This window comes from Orbicella franksi, chromosome 10 (assembly GCF_964199315.1).
Source record: "Orbicella franksi chromosome 10, jaOrbFran1.1, whole genome shotgun sequence".
Taxonomy (NCBI): domain Eukaryota; kingdom Metazoa; phylum Cnidaria; class Anthozoa; order Scleractinia; family Merulinidae; genus Orbicella; species Orbicella franksi.
The window spans coordinates 11,170,614-11,191,593 of record NC_138154.1 but is presented as its reverse complement, the minus strand read 5'-3'; the positions used below and the strand labels follow the sequence as shown (position 1 = coordinate 11,191,593).

The 20,980-nt window shown below is 39.1% G+C and overlaps 1 protein-coding gene across 4 annotated transcripts in view; it reads left to right on the top strand.

The window, feature by feature from the left end:
- The first annotated feature begins 2,109 nt into the window (after window positions 1-2,109).
- LOC145500475 (uncharacterized) overlaps window positions 2,110-20,980 on the top strand; it is a 39,188-nt gene continuing 20,317 nt past the window's right edge. The window contains exons 1-5 of one of the 4 annotated variants that reach the window (XM_081480003.1): window positions 2,110-2,493; window positions 4,483-4,845; window positions 5,991-6,139; window positions 18,934-19,105; window positions 19,588-19,676. In XM_081480003.1, the coding sequence (XP_081336129.1) occupies window positions 2,406-2,493; window positions 4,483-4,845; window positions 5,991-6,139; window positions 18,934-19,105; window positions 19,588-19,676 (861 nt within the window). In that variant the 5' untranslated portion in view covers window positions 2,110-2,405. Of the gene's footprint in view, window positions 2,494-3,834; window positions 4,250-4,482; window positions 4,846-5,990; window positions 6,140-18,933; window positions 19,106-19,587; window positions 19,677-20,980 lie in introns of those variants that run through there. The other 3 variants (XM_081480002.1, XM_081480001.1, XM_081480004.1) reach the window with 3 other exon arrangements.

Below are 20,980 nucleotides of genomic sequence, written 5' to 3'. Positions count from 1 at the left end.
GGAGCGGCTTCGTTCCACAAGTTCTCACTTAAAACAAAATATTTAAATATTAATAGCATTATCTAGACGAGACAGTTAAAGTATACATAACAACAAGTGTTGGAACTTTCAATGACTGAGATAAATTAGCAAATAACAGGTGGTTATATTAAATAAAGTCCTATTGGACAGAACGGACATCACAAACTCAGGCGGTCAGAACATGAACTTATTGGCAAAATAATCCACAAGTTTAATTAGAAACTGGCAAAATGTAATAACAGAGGAAATATCTTGTAATTAAACTCTGGCAAATAAAGCGAGTGCTGTTAGCTTTTGAAAATGCAGTGTTTAACAATTATGACAAGTAAACACAAATTTAAATATTGATGACAATTACTGCGGAAATTAAAAATTGTATTGAGGCAAAGACAAAGGCTAAATACGAATAGCCGGCAAGCAAATATTAAAAACGGATTCAAACGATTACCACGCTATTTTCCAAAGCTAAATACATATAACTATAATAAAAACTTGAACTTGAATGGCGATTATGAGCAAATAAAGCAAATTATCGAAAAGCTGAATATGCCTCTGATACACAAATTTAAGTAAATGCAGCGAGGTATTAAACTGAGCAGTCTACAAATTGCTTCTGACTGTACATTGCCTTTATTCTTAATGATACAATTTCTAGAACGTTACGTCACTAATTGCCGTCACTTTTAAAGCTTCTGTTTTATTTTCTTATTTCATATATATAAATACCGTAATAGGTGCAAAACACAGAAACTCAAGAATACAGTTATTTAGTTTAAATTACGATCAGACAGAAATCGAAGTCCAGTTTATGAGTTCGTTCATGTTTGTCCACTGACTAAGCCATCGTTCTTCCAGTTACAGCCAAGTGTCCTCGACATCCCTTGGCTGCTCACAATATAATATGCTTCCCTTCCTCTGGAGATGGGTTAACTTCTTGTTCTGTGAGTCCATGGGTAAACCGCCCTCCCTCATGAACATCAACGGTCAAGCTCTCCTGGCATATCAAGTATTCTTCGTTTTCCTCCCTGAGAGTAGCAGACATTTCATCAGGCTTCGCTGCCTTTGGAGTTTGGGTCAGCTGCTTGTTCTGTGAGGCCATGGGTAACCCGTCCTCCGTCATAAACATCAACGGTCAAGCTCTTCTGGCAAATCAATTTTTCTTCGTTTTCCTCCCTGAAAATAGCAACCACTCCATCAGGCTTCCCTGCCTTTGAAGTTGGGTCAGCTGCTTGTTCTTTTTAGCTTTGAGATCAAAGGTAACCCGGCCGCCATCATGAGGGCGGAAGGTTGCAAGAGTCAAGGAAGACAATATTCAGTTTTTACAAGATTTTGTATTATTGTCGAGAAATAAATCTAAAACGTAAATGGTAACACAGTCTCCTACACAAAATGTGATTTTGTGGGATTAGGCAACCGAAACTGTCATGTTTTGTAGGAGGTGGGTCATGTGACTTTCAATCTACATTTAGGGGTGGGTCAGTCAGTTTTGTGCCAAATGGGATGGGTGGGTCATGTGTTTTCTAACCAGCACTTTACCCCGCTTTGTAAATGTGACGTTCTGATTACATGTGGGAATCTCTTCCTCGACGAATTAACGACGATAATGGAAATTTTAGAAGTAATCGGAGCGTCACATTTATAAAGCAGCAGACTGAGATAGCTTGAGATAATATCCGAAATGTAAACTTCTTCGATTCTATTCAAAGCCCTTTTAAACGACTCAAAAAGATACAGAAACACTGGTAGATAACACTGCATTTATTTATTTATTTTTTATTTTTAATGCAGTGTTCGGGTCCCCTGTGGTCAGACAAGTCATTTAACGTTGTACCAGAACTGTCTCAAAGAGGAGCTTATATGATATGCTCCTGTCCCACAGTATTGTTTTAACCCCTCCCTCACCTACCCCCCCCCAAAAAAAAACAAACAAACAAACAAACAAACAAAAATACAAAAACAAACACAAAACAAAACAAAAACAAAAATCAAACAAACTAAAAACAAACGAAATAACCAAAGTGTGCAATGCTGAAGTTTTGTCGATCAGGAGTCGATGGAAGGCCGGGGGTAGTTCCCAGTCCTCCCCATGAAGTGGTTCAGGACAGTAGAATAATGCATACTTGACCCTTGTTCTAAGTAACCATGATCACGAGATTGAGGAAATAACTATGGTGGAACTAAATCAACTTTATAATCTTTTTTATTTAGTTGAGGCGGAAAAAAAAAAGAAAAATAGTCCAACATGTGACGAACCGGTGAAGATTTTTCTCAATCGAAGTGAAGAACATCTGCATTCATGGGTCTTCGTAAAAGACAGCGAAAGATTAAAAATTTATGCGTTCAGGCATGTAAATGTACTGTGCTGATTGTGCGTGCCGAATCAGATGATGAGGAAATCGTGTTTTCCTGTAGTTGTCCTGTTGGTAGTGTTTTCATCTCTTTTGGTTACTGTTGACGGATCGTTATTAAGTGGTAAGTTTCAATGTGAAGCTTTATTTAAGATTTTTGTTTCTATTTGACTGACCGCTTCAGTGATGGTTGTAACTCGAGTTTAACTTAAAAACTTAATCTTCATATCTTTTAACTACGTATGTCGTAAAATTCAGCTTACTAACAGGCTAGAATGTGCTGCGTCCACGTTTGAATGTTACGGAACTGAGCTTCCTTTTTTGTCTTAGTTTCCTAATAAGTTTTAGGAACTTGTGCTTCTCAAGTGAAACACAATATATAACACACAATACATAAGCTTTAGTTAATGATTTATTAACTACAGCTTATATATGTTTTGCCACCAAATTAACAGACCTTGTATTCAAACCCTCTCAAGCTCAGTGTAGTGCAAGTCTGGGATTAAATTGTCATTCCAGGATAAAATTAATAATAATTTTTTTTTGATACTGTGGTGGTAAAAAAACACACCATATAATCAGATAGGCAGAAGAGTGTCCCAGTTAACACTCCATTTGGCTTAGAGTTGCTATTAGGCTTGCAAAGAAAAATGTTAGTCTCACCTTCTCACCAAGTCTCGCATTTACCATTCACCTCCCCTCCCTATGCCCTCTCTTGTGTAAGGGTTTTTTTGGTTGTGTGGACTGCAGACAAAGAGATAAAGATTTAATAAATACAACTAGGCTAGAAAGGAAACATGGTCAGATAAGAAGTAAATAGATGATTGATATTCTGCATGAAAGACATTTTAGTCATTGCGAGGCCTGATTTTGATGTCAGGCAAGATCAGAATTACTTTAATGAAACATAATGAGTTATCTTTTTTTCATATGCTTGGACATACCCGAGAATGTGTTTTGACTCTTCAAAGAAAAAAAATGGTATGAGAAAACGTTTTGTGAGAATATCTTAAGCTGGTAATAGTGAGATGTTAAAAGCTCTCTTACCAGAGATTTTCAACTTCCTGTCAAGGCACAAGTAATATGAGAGGAGGGGGGGTGGGGGGAACACTCACATGAGTCCTTAATTGTTCCAGTCATGGCTTAGGGGAATTGTAAGATTTGTAACATTCAATATGTACAGTAAATGGCTACTTTCCCTATGACTGAGGACTGAGTCCTAAGGTGTGCTTCCAGAAAATATCCAATAACCCACTCCGAATAGGGTTTGTGGAAATTTCACAGGGGAGGGGGAGGTCTTAAAGGCCAAAGTTTCTAAAGGAATTCAAAGTAAACCAAAACTAGAATTTCCAGAGGCATTGGCTGTGGGCCAGGGGGGGGGGGGGGGTTAAACCATAAAGCTTTCTGTGGGAGGGGTGTGGATATTCAAACCCTCCAGAGAATGGGGTAGAGATATTTTCTGGAACAGTACAAGGTAAATATTATAAATAATGCTAAATACAATAAGTGCATTTGAAATATTCACAATTAAAGCGTAAGTAATAAATTATTATTTGATACCAAAAGAAGATTCTTTTCACTTTTAATTTTACTTTTGGATTTTAAACTTCAACCAGAAAGGCCTAACAATTTGTACTATTCATTGAGGGACTCTACATTTGTTTTAAACTGCACTGTTTCAGTGGGAAATTATATGCAGGCATTGAATTTAACATGGCAACATAACAAGAAATGGTTATTTGGTGAAGTACAGCATATTGATACTGCCACAATACAACTGACATTATCAAGTACAAGCAGCAAAAACAATGGAATTTACTGGTGTGCTCCGAAACTTGGTAATATGTCACAAGGAGTTAACATATCTCTTATAGTGGCAGGTAACTGAATTAAGAGTTACGATTTCAATTAAGTTTGGACCCTCCTGTGTGAAAAGCCTTAAGTACATTTACTTTCAAAAAATACCAGATGATTTAATTTAAACTGTGTGAAATATTTAAGCATTCAAAATATTTACTGTGCATCAATAAGACTTTTAGAGTAGCTTCAAATTAAAGCTCTTAGTTTCCTTTATGAAGCAAATCCTGGTAAATGTTTCCTTTTTTCTCTTCAGATTCACCCAGTCCTCCACGTAATTTAAGATACAGTGTTGTGGGTGCCATTAAGAGAGAGTATCGTGTGTTTTGGTCAGCATCAAGTGTTACTGGAGGTTTGCCTGTTAATTACTCTGTCAAGCTGTGTTTGAATGACTCCTTCGCTACAAATAATGGTGTCTGTAATTGGAGCAGTAACCCAGATTGCCGACCTACAAATGTTCTGAGTATAGATAAAGATTTCTTCTGTGTGCTACAGTATAGTGGAGATTTTGTTTCCCCATGTGAGACAAGCTGTAACTATACAGTGTCTGTGGTTGCTGAAAATGCTGTTGGAAGTGCGACAAGCTGGCGATATATGCCACTCATTCCACTGTATTCAGGTAATGCATCATGTGTTGGGTGTGGCACATGTACATATTGCCATTAGTGGTAATAATCAAGTTCTGAAAGTTATGATCCTTGATATTTTAGGACTGAATTCCTATCAGTACTTTTGAAGTGTCTTGACTTTCCAATTGTCTAAATGTAGTCATGCACAACATGCAGTACACACTGGGTCAATTCATCTTTAGTTAACAAAACAAAAATGTCCCCAATACATGGATCGTACATGTAGGGTGAAAGTGAGGGACATATCTTGTTGAAAAGGATTTATTTATTGCCTTAAATATATTGATTTCAGCACTAACCATGAAAATCATAGTCATGGTAAAATACATTCATTTGTATGTTTGTTGAAGGTATGAAACAATTAGTTGAAGGATTTGAGCTTGCATCTACTGATCATATCTTTGATTTGAAAAGTCTGCTTCTTAAATGGTCACTGAGGGCTGTTTACTTACAAGGGAAATTCAGTAAAGATAGAGTTTTTATTGACATGTACAAATTTCAAATGGATATTTGTGTTTTTTTTTTTCAATATAGCCTTTCTCTCCCAAGATGTTTCCTTTACGTCCCTTCCCATGTGCTCCTGTCCCACCCCTCCCTGTCGTCACCCATAGTTAAGGTAGAATTGACCACAAAAGGTTGCATGGTACATTTGTAGCTGACCAGCTTTAAATCCATTTGGTCTAATGGTAGTAATGCACCCTACCCTCCATTCTGCAGTGCATGTCCCCTCTCATCACCCCTCCCCCATGCTCAACACTTTGGTTGCTTTGTTGACTGTACGGGCCACTGGGTGAGGAAAACCCTTATGGATCCACAAATTTAGAACTACACGGCCTGTATACTCACTGCAGGCTGCTGCTTGAAAATGTGCCTGTCCAATTAAATGTATTCATGAACACTTGGATTACAAGTTGGATTACAAATAATAAATCTCAGACCGTGTAAAACACTAATAATTGTGACACAGCTTGCACTTTGTGTTGTTTCATGTGTTGCACTAATCTGTATTATGCTCTGTGCTCTCCTGGCTAATATTTCCCTGTCTGCCGGCTACATGTATTATAAAATTCATATTTTGTTGTTTTTGAATTAATTCAATCTAACGTTTTTGTTTTTGACTTTTTCTAACTTTAAGCTACCCCTTTGCCTCCTTTGAGTTTCAATGTTGTCACAACTGATAAGCAGAATGAATTAAGAGTCAGCTGGACTGCAAGGGCTGCATGGAGATACACAAAGATGGAATACAAAATACTGTACCATGCAAGAAATGAAATGGAAAACAAGGTTTGTTGGTATTGCATAGTGTAACTCTACTGCTGTTGTTTTTGTTTTAGTCGATTAGAAGTGAGACACTGAGTTCTAAGTTTTTAATAAAACTGAAAAACTATTCTTGGTTTACTGTGAAACTGATAAAACCATGAAGAGTTTAGTTTGATTTTGACAGGTCAGTTGTGTACTGACAAGTCACAGTAAAGTTCAATACATGTGAACAAACCTCAAACCAATAATTATTACTGTTGCTATTTCAGTTAGATGGGCGCAGTTAGCATTTCTCGAGGCTACATCAAGAACTTAAAGCCTAACGTTAATGAGGGGATCAAGGCCTTTAGAGAGTTACTAGATCTTTGATCTGTTTGATTACTGTTATGACCAGCCACGAGTGAATGCAAACATACACTAATTTATTCAGTAAAAAGCGAGTACATCACGTGATCATGGAGAAATGCCAGTCACAACATACCTCTCCTCTAGAATTACCGGTTATTCGTTCATAAACTCCTCATGTAAATTGGAACAACTAAATCACAAACTATTTGTCCTCTATGTCAACCACAGTCCCCGTGATAAAGTCACGATTCACACAGGTAGTCTTTCAAATACCCAGGTCTGGCCCTTTTCCACACAGGGCGTGTCCCCAGAGAACTTGCTTTAAAGGGTGTCTGGGTAGGTGCTGCCGGTGGAGACTTAGGAACCTCAAGATGGTCGCTAACACCAGGGGTGGGTGGTGCTGCATCACGTTCAGGCAAGACCACTGATATCATGCTGGGTGTCACACTTGTAACTGGCTCCCCCAGCCACATCATTCTCACGGCTTTGAACATGGTCTTGGTGCCGCCGGATGACTGTCTTGTTGTCCAGCTGAACTTGAATTGATAGTGGACCAGTTATCTCAACGACAGTCCCTGGCATCCAGGCCTTCTTGTTTCGGAAATCCTTAGCATAAACAGCCTGTCCCTCTAGAATGTCCCTCTCCTTAGCATGGTAATCATGTGCTGCCTTCTGCTGAAACTGTTTATTCCTAACGCGATTTGCTACGCTTGGAACAAGCTGATTCAGCTGTGTGTGCAATCTCCGTTTCATGAGTAATTCTGCTGGTGGAACTCCGGTCGTACCATGAGGGGTGGTGCGGTAACTAAGGAGGAATTGTGACAACTTTGTTTGGACACTTCCATCCTCTATCTTCTCATAGCCTTCTTTAAAGATTCGCACAGCCCTCCCTGCCAAGCCATTTGAGGCAGGGTGATAAGGTGCCACTTTGATGTGCTCGATTCCATTCCTTTTCATGAACTCCTGGAATTCCGAGCTGGTAAAATTGCTACCATTGTCGCTGGGAGGCCATGTGTAGCAAACATCTCTCTCAGCTTTTCAATTGTGGCAGTCGATGTGATAGACTTCATGCGATGCACTTCCAACCGCTTCGAGTACGAATCCATGACTACAAGGAACATTTCTCCTTTGTAAGGGCCCCTGCGTAGTCAAGGTGAATTCTTGACCAAGGGAGTCCCGGTCACTCCCAGGGGTGTAATGGTGCTTCTGCGGGTGCACTCTGGTTTGACTGACATTTGTCGCAGCCCTTCACGTTCTTCACAATCTCTTGATCCATGCCTGGCCTCCATACATAGCTTCGTGCCAACGCTTTCATGCGAGATTCTCCCGGGTGGGCTTCATGCAGCTCAGTGAGTATTTTTGATCTTCCTTGTTGGGGTACAGCCACGCTGGCACTCCAAAGTACACAGCCATCTTTTACGCTTAATTCACTCCGCTCGGTGAAGTAAGGGTTTACCTCTACAGAGTTGTTTTGGTTGGCTATCCTTCTAAGATGAAGCGCAGCACCTGTGAGAGGATTGGATCCCTCTTGGTCCACTCTTTGATGTGCCCACTATGTACAGGTGTGCCTTCCAAATGCTCCATTAACAAGATTGTTTCACCTGGAACTGGGTCTGACCAGCCTTGTACGATATCTTGTACTCGTAAGCAGACAAGGTCAGGGCCCATCGCTGGATTTGCGGTGCAGCAAGCGCTGGAATCCCTTTCTTCTCAGTCAATCAACCTCAAAAGGTTTATGATCTGTCTTGATAGTGAATAACTGTCCATAAAGAAATTGATGGAACTTTTTAACTCCGAAGATCATGGCTACCTCCTCCTTATCTAAGGTCGAGTAATTTCTTTCAGCCTCGTTTAGAGATCTGGACATGTATCCTATTGGACGTTCAGTTCCTCCTTCCATTTTGTGGGATAACACCGCTCCCACACCATAATCGGAAGCATCAGTGGCAAGTACAAGTTCCTTGGCTGGGTGAAAATGTACTAGTAGCTCAGCTCACTGCAACAGTTCCTTAGATTTCGCAAAGGCCTCCTGTTGTTCCTTTCGCCACTGCCATGTTGATCCTTTCCTTAAGAGCTGGTGTAAAGACTCCAGGATGGTTGCTACATCAGGTAAGAATCTATCGTAATAGTTTAGCGTGCCCAGTAAAGCTCATAACTGACTGACATCCTTTGGTTCCGGCGCATTCTTGATTGCATCCACTTTCGCCACCACAGGTTGAATGCCATCGCCACTGATTACCTACCCACAGTACGTGACTTCAGGTTGCATGAACAGACATTTTGCCAAACGTAGCTTTAATCCTGCTGTGAAGAGCTGGCTAAGCACTGCTTCTAGGTTGACTAGATGATCTGGGTCATCCTTGCAGCTGACTAAGATGTCATCAACTTTTAAGACAACATGGGGGATGCCTTGCAATAAATTCTCCATTGTATGTTGGAAACTTCCAGGTGCTGACGAAACCCCAAAGGGCAGTCTGTTATATTGATAGAGTCCCTTGTGAGTGTTGATTGTAGTGAATATTTTCGATTCCTCATCCAATAATAACTGTTAGTATGCCTGTGACATGTCCAGCTTGGTGAATTTAGTTCCTTTTCCTAGTGTGGCAAGCAAGTCCTCAGTCTTGGGGATTGGATAATTATCCAACTTTGAGACTTGGTTAACGGTGCACTTATAGTCGCCACAAATACCCACTGATCCGTCTTGTTTCACCACTGGATTATAGGTGCGGCCCACTCTATGAACACTACCGGAGATATTATGCCTTCACTCTGCAATCGATCCAGTTCCTTTTCGACTTTTGCTTTAAGTGCATACGTTACAGGAGGACCCTTCATGAACTTGGGTGGAGCACTTGGGTCGACATAGATTTTGGCTTCTGTGCCCATCAGTGCACCCAGTCCTTCGCCAAAAATGTTCTTGTGTGCATCTAGGATCTTCTGCAGCTGAGGGTACCCTCCTGGATGTTGAAAATACTGTTCCAGTTAAGCTTAATATTTGAAGTCAGTCCCTTCCAAGTAAATTGGGTCCAGAACTCTTCACCACCATGGCTGGTAAATTATGCTGTTGATTCTGGTACTTGACAGGAATCAGTACCACCTTAACACCTTCTTCCCTGGAAACTTCGTCCACTAAATGTGAAGGCTGCTTCTTCTTCCCCTTTGCTGGCTTGCTGTCTCGTGAACCGGTATGTTTACCTTCCCGCGTTCTGGAATCGGTTCCTTTGCCCGTCTTTTTCTTCTGCCTTTTCTCGCCACGACACTCTTTGGCTATGTACCCTCGTCGTCCGCATTTAAAACACTGAGCGTCTCTAAATCGACAGGCTGAAGCTTCATGTTTCTCCCATAACGGTAACACTCTGAATCTGGACGACTATCTTTAGTTCCGTTCATGTCTCGAGCGTCGACCTGATTAACGCTGCTGGGGGTCGTGTTGGACTGAATATCAGCCACATGCTTCGCTGCTAACTCTTCTCCCAACGCAATCTCCTCGGCCTTCTTGAGTGTCAACTCTCGTTCCGCCAGTAATTGCCGCTGGATTTTTTTAATTATTTATACCAAAGACCAACCGATCTCGTAGCATTTCTGGTAACGTGTCGCCAAAATTACAATGTTCGGTTAGCTTACGCAATTCTGCCACGTATGCCGCAACTCCTTCGTCTTCGTTTCGATTTCCGCTATGAAATTTATAACGCTCCACTATCTCACTTGGCTCCGGTGAAAAGTGCTTCTCAAGTGTGTCGACAATCTTCTTAAAAGTTGTTTCCACTGGCTTCGCTGGTTGAAGTAAATCCCTCGCAAGTGCGTACATTTTACTCCCGCAAACACTGAGTAGAATTGCTCGACATTTCGCCACACCTTCCACCTTTTTCGCTAGGAAATACTGTTCCAACCGCACCACATACTGGGTCCATGATTCTTCTGATTCTTTGAATTCGCATATTTTTCCGTAGGTCGCCATTCCTGTACGAATCTAGAATGAAATGCCTCGTCGCCAAATGCAATGACCAGCCACGAGTGAATCCAAACATACACTAATTTATTGAGTAAAGAGCGAATACATCACGTAATCATGGAGAAATGCCAATCACAACAATTACATCGTGTATTGTCATTGCTTCTGTATACATGCCTTATTAGCCTTGATAGCGGAGCTCCGGCGGCCCGAAGGGCCGCCAAGCGGAGCCCCATACCCATATAGGGAAGAAAAGGAAACCCATGAATTGATTTTCTCATGGTATCATGGCTAGCGGTATTGCTCGTGGGCGCGTACGCACGACGGCGACGACGACGACGACGGAGTCGCGCAAGATGGCGGCCATACTCCAGCTAATAGGTTGACAGAGACATGCACCCTCGGTTTGTAGCGGGAGAATGCCATTTTTCTTGGCGGGATTTTTAAAGAAAAACGATAGCGGAGGTTGATCTAATATTTTTAAGACAGGGTTGCACTGAAGCAAAAAACAGAAAGCAAGAATTAACAGGCAAAGAAGTAGCGAAGAAGATTGCGAAAAAGACTGAGCTGGCCAGCGCTGGGGAAGGAGGCGAGACAGTACTGAACAATGCCGTGAATTATAGTTAGTCAAGGGTTAGAGAAAGGAGGTGAAATAATACCGAACAATGTCGTGAACCAAAGCTAACGAGGGCTATAGAAAGGAGGCGAAAGTACCCGACAAATTGATTCAGAAGACTGCAGAACTCCCCATGGCCAAGTTCAAAATTCGCGCGAACGTGATGCTGTGCAGCCGTGCAAGAAAATTCAAAAGTCACCTGATTTGGTCAGGTGATGAACAAGAGAAATCAAACGTGCCCGAGTGTTTTAGGGAAATTACAAAACAGTAAAAGTAGCGGAAAGAAGTGGTTGGTTCGTTGATTTATCGAAAATATAACTTCAGTTCAGTCTTCACAACTTTTGCTGCAAGTTTCTGCCCGGAAGATTTACACTGGCCGAACTGAATTGCCAACTTGCGGTAAGTGACTTTTGTTGTTGCGTTTGCTATGAAAATTAACAAGTTGCCTCGGCGATATAAGCTTATTTTCAATTGGAATCCATTAAAAGTCTTCCTTATTTGAAGCCATGCTGTAAGAGATTTTAAAAATTGCATCGTTTTAATTTCGCTCGTCTCTAAACAATAACACGTGGGTCGCTTTGGAGGTTGCTGTAAGTTGTAAACAAATTAAGTTTTCTGTCGATTTTCGTCGTCAACTTAAGCTTATAACCTCACGTCTAAAAATAAGCTTAACCAAAACCGTACTTGTAAACACGGCCGGGCGAGTTTTGAAGTTTTCTCTGAGTTAGTTAGCACTGCCGCTTCGTAGACTGCTAAAATTTCTTCTTCTCTTGTTGAAAACCAAGGAAGGTCTACAAACCATTTTAAGCCGAAGCGAACAGGATTTGCTAAATTTAATTTTGTTCCTATGTGAATATTTGCATATTGTGATTACAAAGTATGGAGAGTTCCTCGTTTTGTTAGTTCAATTTATTCGGTTTGGCGAAATGCTTTTGTGAATTCCGAGTTTAATTTGGTTGAAGACTGGTAAAGCTACTGCCAATAAAATGACTGCAAAGCTAAATTAAGCCGTCGGCAAAAATACAGACTCTCAGTAATATTCGAATTTAAGCGTGAATAATTTTTAAACTTTAACACCGCAAGCTTAAACGAATTTTCTTTATCCTCTCTTTTATTCGGTCACCTTTCATTGAGAAGGGATTTGCTGTTGATACTCGAGCTCAGATGTAGTGATATGCATCTTGTGTTTATAATGTAGATTTCCTCGTTTTATTTTGTTGTCTGTCCAATTAGTTCGGTTTGGTGAAATGCTTATATGGTCCAAAATGTCGAGTAGACGATTATGCATGGAAATCCTGTCTGCAAATAAAGCTCTGCTTTGATTTTGATTGGCTATTTCATTTTATTTGTGCCATTGCTTTTGGTTGGGGGTACATGGACCCTATTTTCTTAATAAGAGGTTATTCCCCAATGCGGTATTTACACTTAATATGGAAATGTTCCTAAAAAGTGAGATTGTACTAATTAACTCGGTAAATTGAACAGTGTAATAGAAGTTCTTGCCCTGACCATTTCTCGGTAATAAGAAGAACTTTTACATACATATATACACAATTTAGTTGGAGAGAACATTGATCTCCTATCTCCACTCTCTCTCTCTCTCTGCTCTCTTCTTCACACTAATTTTTTATTAACTAACTTATTAAATGAATGTCACTGACTGTTTTCTTTGTTGTGCATGCATACTTTTTTGCTCGTCGAAGAAAGTTTCAGTTTCTTCCTGGCTGTACAGTTTCCTTTCTCCTGTCCTGTACCAATTCGATTGTGATATAACTTTGTGAATTCTCTATTCTCCTTAAATTTTATCTCATCAGGTTGATAGAATGCACTCTCAGAATGTTCCATCATTGTCTTCAGTCGCTACAATTTTCCGGAAAAAAGCAATAGTTTTCTTAATTTCCTTTTACTTTGTGTTAGGACTTTTTAGCATGCCTGTAATTGGCCCATGGGCATTACGGGAGAATAATTTTCAAGTAAAGAATTACATTCGTTTTAGTGTTGAGTATTTTAAATTGTTATGAATTAGGCATTTCTTTTTATTTTTCATTTTTTATATTTTTTATTTTAGTCACACGCAATGTTTTATGATTTTACTGAGGTATACCATGTAAATGTATCAATAATGCACTGGAATTGGCCAATCAGAGTGTGCATTATATCAGCTTTAAACACAAACCATATATAATAAATGACTTGTATGTAAATTATATTTTTATTACAGAGAACTGGACAGGGCAAGAATTTCTTTTGTGAATTTATAGATTGATTCCTCTCAGTGCTGTCAAAATGTCTCAGGAACCTTCATTTCTGATAATCTATTATTTTCCACCATACCTACAGCACAGAAGCTCACCAAATCCTAACTGATAACTAACATGTGTGTATCTCTAGCCTTTGCTGTGTGCTACATGTATGTTCTGTTATTCTGCCTTAACTGCTAGAAACAATTTTGACAGAGCTGTTGCAACAGTTTCACTTAAATTGAATTCCAGCAACAGCGCTACATGTAGCAGTGTTATTGAGTTTGAACTTTATGGAGGATTTTAAATTTTTATTTTTTTATGATTACAGACGACAACAAAATATACACGTGTATACATAACCTGATGTTGGTGTTGGTTACAAACCGTAGTTCATAATGGTCATCCTATTACAGGGAAGGGAGAAAAGTTCAGAGAGTTTAGAACATTTCTTCCCCCAGCACACCTTCTGTTTATAGGTGCAATAATTGAGAGGTTATATATATATACGAAGAGTAATGTAAAGTTACTGTATAAACTTAGCATTAAAATCTGACATTTGAACGCCTCCTTTGCTAAAATTAGTCACGATTTAATTATTATCACTCCCTGTGAATTCATAGAGATTCCAGAGGCAAATTATCACCTAATGTGGAAGTCCTGTCTTCAAGTGAGGGAAAATGACACAAAAGAGTTACAATGAGAGTAAAAAGAATTGTGAATGTTGATATGGTGTACATTATACATCATGTAAAGGTATTTGGTGAGTGCCAAAGGCATAACATTTCATGTATTGCTTTTTCAGGACAAAATATATAACGTTTTAAAAGGTGTGATCAGAAAAATAATGAGTACATTGTCCAGGCAGCACCAGTTTATGGACGGCATATGCAGACAGTGAGAGGAACTGTAAACACTATCATGTAAGTTAGTTTTATGCTTATGACTTCTTGTTCTTGGATTTTGTGTCATTTCATCACAAGAATAGGTAATGAAAGATGCAATAGTTGTTGCAATATATTTTTGAAGGAAAACTTATAAGTTTGCCTACGCTGGATAACAGCCATGTGTAAACTGAATGTGAAGCAAACACTCTGTTAAAGACGGGGCAACCCTAAAACCCAGAAACTGGAATCCGGAATCTGGAACCAAAAACCGGAATCCAGAAACTGGAACCGGAATCCGCAAATCAAAGAAAATAAGTTCTTCAAATACACGAAAATTGTTTCGCTTAGCTTTTCGACTGTAAAAAGTAAGCTGCCAAGTGAAAAGAACCTCAAACTTAACCATTTTTGAAACAAAAATTCCCCGTCAGTTGAAATCGTGCAACCGTTATTTTTAGTGAGGGCTATGATTATGAGAATCTCAGTAAAGTGCGTCTTAATTTTATTCCAAGCACCTCGAGAGTGTCTAAAATAAGCTTGCTGGTAATTGCCATTTTGTGTAATAAGTGATCTTCAATTTACCGGGAGTATAAGTTTATCCTTTATGTCTAGTAGATACTGAACAAGATAGAAAATGTCATAGAGAACAGGATATCCATCAGTGGCAGCCCCCTGTACATTGATGGTCACGCCCCCCACTTTCGAAGTCCAAGGGCTAACCCATCTGGTCTAAATATGAAATTTGATTTTTCCAACAGATGCGAGACCAATTCCAGATTAACACAATTTCCACACTGATACTGTGACAAATCAGCATTTCATATTCTTGGCGGCCATCATATTAAAACAATTTGTAAAAATGTTGCACACTTACTTCCGTCTGCTTCTCACTTGCTAACAGATCAGACCACATGTTGTTAAAAGATGCTAAAAGACTGCCAGAAACTCACTGCAATAGCCTATAATAGCTTGTTGTTAATGTGCTGCTCACCAGTCTTCTCAGAGCAATTTGATCTAGACAAGAAGCAGGCTCTCACCAGGGCCAGCTTGAACAAAAGATGTGTAACTTAGCCTATGAGCAGGCTGTTATGTTTGGGCTGGGGGCGTGAGTGGCAAAGCCGCATGAAGGCTCTTGGTGACATGCCAATGCAGAAAAACACTAGACACCTATTTAGCCTGCTCAGACACTAGAGACAGATACTAGAGCCTGCTCGCAGGCTATGAGTAACTCTATCCACCCAAAAAATCAGTAACCCTGACTGGATAGTGATGTACCCAATGGATAGCTTTATGCAGCTTTTGAACAACCGGGCCAGATATATAGCTAAGGGTTGTTCAGAACTAGTCAATAATTTTTTTAGCAATTAAAGTCTGTGGCTGAAGTAAAGCCAAGAAAATAAATAACAACAAAATAATTTTTGCTCACATTTATTTATTAGACATGCTGTTTTTAGTTGACCAGTGCTACTACATAGTAATGTGAAGTTGAAGGGCACAAATTTAAAAACACGCCCAGTGTCAACTTGTCAAATATATGAACTGGCCAGACAGTGTAGATTAAAAATTCTCTGAAAGGTAAGATGTTTCTTAAACATTATTTTGTAATTAATGATTTCTCAGACATTGTTTTCTTCAAGAAAAGATTCATACCCCACATGGAGGTTTTTTCTCTATTAGAGCTCTTGATTCCTGATACTTTAATTTGGAATTTCTAAAGACTGGCCATGAATGGGTGTTGGGTGTGAATATCTTCTGGAACTGCACATTCATTCATTGAGTAAGCAAGAACATCAGTATTTATCCTGACAAACTCTGATTTTCTTCTGGAAGCTGAACTCATATACAGTTGTGCAGTTATATGTACAACCAAACAGCCTGGATGACCCTGTGATTGGGACTGTGCACATTGTTGTAACCCTCAATGTTCCAGCTTCTTGTTTGAAGCAAATTGCATTTGCTCTTGAAAGCAAGTGGCGAAGTTCATAACAGTTATGTAAGTTTGCTTTGTATTTCAGGGCAGAGCCTGCCACAGTGAAAGTTGGAGTACCGACCCCTAGCATTTGATTCACTACTAACACTCAGTAAACAACTAACAATGAAGTACACTGTATATCAAAGAAAGGAATTACATGCCTGTTCCTGACAGTCAATATATGAACAGTTTACAGATGGGGAGCCTGTATTAAAACATCAAAGATTTTCAAAGCAACCATGTCCTGGTGAGATATTTCTGAGGAAATATAAATTTAAGGTCCTTAATGATTGCTTATAGGCAAGGATTTTTATTGTAAACAATATCTTACTGAGTGTATTTTTCTTGTGTACTAATTGTTGTAGAACACAGACATCACTGTTATGACAGAGATATTAATTTGTGAAAAGTTCTATAAACAAATGCATCTGGGAGCAAATTAATTTATCATGGATGCAGCTTCTGAGAGATCCCCAATATTAATGGAACATACACTGTTCATACATGTAAAAGAGTTCAGTAATTCATTACTTATGATTGTAATGCTTTGTTTGGTTTCTCTGTATTTACAGACAACTTGATGGGATTATAGATTCTGCACCAAGTTCATTGAATAAACTGACTTGGAGGTTCAGTTCTGCAACCCATCCTGTTTGTAGTAATATCATAGCTGCAACATTGTGACAGATACACTGCATTACAGTATTAAGAAACACATATTAACTAATTATTTTTAAGTTCCTTTTAAATTAATCAGTTTTTCTTAGAGATAATTTACTCATGGTTGAAATAATTGGCTTTTTGGCTTTAAAATGATATTTACTGAGCTTTTAAATCAATTTTGTGATGATCTGCATTGGATATGGCATAAATTGATATTTTGCCAACACGAAATGGAGAACTGGGTCTTAAGCAAAGTTGCAGGATTAGCATTTTTATAGAAAGAAAGGGTTGAGAAATTTGTGACATTCTACAGACAGCCTTGCCATTCGCAATGTCCGATAAGGTTAATTTGTTCCATTCTGTTGTAAAAATAGTGTTCTCTAATTTATAAATTATTTCAATCTGTTGTTTAAATGATTGCCTTATAACCCCATGTCTGGCTTGGTGCATGTAGGATATTGATGTATTTTTTAGCCATTTTGCTGTAAATTATCTTAATTGATGTGTCAATCAAAACATATCTTGGAAATGCTGGGCTCTTCTGACAAATGTACCTATGCCTGATAACCTTGGAGTGCATTTGGTTGTGTAGTGCAGACAAAATACATGTACATAATAACTTCCTCTTAGCTTACTGATAATTCTTGGTATAATTTAATCATAGCAAAATTAATTAATGGAACCCAATAACAGCTCTTGTAGTCCACAATGCCAGTCGAGAAAAAGAACAAATCACATTGAAATTGAATAATAAAATTATAATTAGAAGCCTATGCAAGTATTCATGATCAGCAAAAAAAAATATCGTAAGTACCATTCATGCGAGGGTGATTTTGCTTATTGCAAACCCTTCCAGCAGGAGGAGACTCCATACAATAGTGAAGATGGCTAAATGTATCTTTGGGGACAAGTTAGAAAACAAAACTTTCCAACTTTTCACCTATGTATACTGTTTTGGTATTTTTGTGAGATTTCATTTGGTAGAGATTCAGGGACTGAGTATATTGTAACCACTGCATTTCAATCAGTCCCCACAACAAAAAAATGTGTAAACTTCTTTTGTGTGGGAGTCCCCATGTTAACTAAGGAAGAATATAATGATTAATAACAATGCCTTGTCTTTCTGAATAAGGTAGGAAAGAACAAGAAATGCCACCAAAAAGCAGAGAGGACAGTTCTGTTCTGTGATCAAGATTTTTGGTGGCTTCCAAGAAATCCTTGAAATCATGGCTCTATATTTCATAATCACACCATCTTACACCTTGATCTGCTGATGTAATACTAGTTCCGGCTGAAACTATTAAATCATTCGCAATTTACCTCATACATGTTGGATTATTTTCATTAGAAACAACATTCCGAAAAACAACTGAGGAGCTCCGCTTTTAGGCTGGCCTAAATCTATATATTATAGCTGTTGACTCGTTTTGATCTAGCTACATAACTATGACCCTGAAGTTTAAGAGCTGAATTATTGTAAAAACCTTTCTGCAAATTTGTAATAGTAAAACTTGGTCTTCAATGACGTTAACAATCCTCAGACTCGTCTTGTTTAATATGCTATTTCTGGACTGTTCACGGTTTCCTGAGTTTCACAGTAATAGTTAAATACTCATAGAAAAATTATTCCGTTGATACTGATTCGCTAACATCAGTGCAGTTCTTGAAAGTGTTAGCTCAAGAGCAAGAAGTGTAACAAGGGACAGTGCAAATTAAGGGGGTAATACCCTGGCAAAAGGTGTATAATATTCACCGGCGCAAATTGTTTTCACAAGATGCTCAGAAGATAATTTACCGAAGTTAGTAGAAAGGCACTGAAAGTCTGCCAACTGTCATCCTTGGTGCATTGTTTATTGAAGGTGGCTGAAGCTCACCCTAAGTCTTCTGAGCAACCTTTCTGAAAAATTTACAGCGTGACTCAAAAAACCGTGAAAACTTTAGTTTGATTCTGACATGTCGTGTACTGACCAATCACAAAAAAGTTCAGGAAATTCGAGCAAACCTCTCAACCGCAAAATAATTACAGTTGCTGTTTGCAAATAATTTTATTTGGTTTCCTTGCGTCTAATTGGCTTTTTCATTGCTACACAATAAGATATTTCCATAAATATTTCTGTTCTTCTTCTGTTCTTTTCCCTTGTAGACCAAGGTTATATCTATTAAAAACAGCTCGACAGAGGTTACCTTGCTCAAGCGATTGAAGGCATTTATGGAGTATTACGTCTACATAATAGTCAGATTTGTTAATGAAGAAGGAAAGAAGAGTGCTCCAAGTGAAGTGCAAGGACCACGCATTGTGAAAACACCAGCTGGGGGTATGTCTTCTGTGCTAATACAGCTGTACAAGCATGTTAGATCAAAATAGTTTATTTTTTGTATGTGCAGTTTAAACTCTTGTAAATGTAAGTAGACCCCTTTCAGACAAAGGTGTTTTGCTTTAGAAAGCATATTTAATACCACTTTACTAACTCCGAATTCTGAACCGCTTGCTTGGCTTGCATTGTACATGTGTGTACATGTATAAAACCTCTTGCACTAGCACAAAGTTATTAATATTGCTAGTTAACTTGTCATATACATTTTGCATGGTCCAATAATTCAGCAACCGACCTTTAAAATACAGTCATGTGCTGATACAAGAAGGTTCACAAGATTTTCTTTTTGAGCAAGAAAATGACCATTTACATTGTAAATACTTTTTAAATAGTACAGTTAAAACATAGAAACTGCAATTACAATGTAGTTAATTTGATTTATTGTTAATATTTATGTAATTGTTTTGCAATTTAAATTTTAGAACCAGATACTCCATCGAAGGTGATAAGAGATCGGTCAGCGATCTTCCCTGGTAATACTGCTCTGAGGAATGTTACAGTAGAGTGGGAGGTGTGTATTAGCTTTTGAAATTACACTGCCTATATAGGAACACTGATAATGAAGCTACAGTTTAATAATTGTAATATATATTACATTTTTTATATAATGGTACTAGAAATGATTTCAACCGACGGCTTTTCATTGTTACTGAGTGGTCAGCTTCTTACTTTTCCACCTTCCTTCTCGTGCGCCTGCCTGCCTGTTTGGCAAACTCCCTGGTTAGCACCCTTCAGTCCTGTAGTGTATTGAGCCAGCGGTTGACATTATGAGCATGCGCACTTATGCGCATTCTGTTCCATGTGCTTCGATTGCAATAAACCAAATACATGACAGTGGCGACGAGGATGAAGTCGTAGGAAAACGTCGAAAATATGACTGCTATCGGGAAGATAGAGAGTTTTGATGAGACACAAGAGAAATGGGAAACTTATGCGGAACGTGTAGAACAGTTTTTCTTAGCAAACAACATCGATGCGGACCACCAAGTGCCAATCTTGTTAAGCTTGATCGGCAGCAAAACGTGCACATTGTTGAGGGACCTTCTTTCACCGGATAAACCAGCCACGAAGAGCTTCCAAGAGATCGTCACGACCCTTCAGCAACACTTAAGTCCTAAACCATTGGAAATAGCAGAACGCTTTCGTTTTTACAAACGAAATCAGCGAGGAGAAACCGTGTTGGCCTACGTAGCAGAACTGAAGAAACTAGCGACTCACTGCAATTTTGGCGCGAACCTTAACGAAGCTTTACGGGATAAATTGGTATGTGGCCTTCAAAATATGCAGATACAAAGGCGTTTGCTTTCAGAAGCAAAACTGAAATATTCCAAGGCTTTGGAGATAGCCGTAGCGATGGAAACTGCCGTTCGTGATGCTTCGGAATTGCACAGTGAGCTGTACGCAGAACCTCGAGTTGACAAGATCTCAGATAACAGTAAACCACCGCCACCGCCACCGCTGCCGCCGCCGCCGCCACCGAACCTCACGCCTAAAGGTTGCTATCGATGCGGAGGAGACTCGCACGCATCACACAATTGCAGATTCAAGGACCAGACATTTTATCATTGTGGGAAGGTGGGCCATATTTCCAGAGTTTGTAACTCGAGACGACAAGGTAAGCCGAAGCAACCACCCAAAACACCACAAAACACTCAAGTCCATACTGTTCAGTACAGTGAAAGTGATGAATTTGAAGATGTGTTAGGAAGCATGAAGATACACAATGTGAGGAAACCGAGCAGTAATGTTATCTGGGTAGATCTGAAAGTAGAAGGGAAACCGTTGAAAATGGAACTGGACACAGGCTCGGCTGTG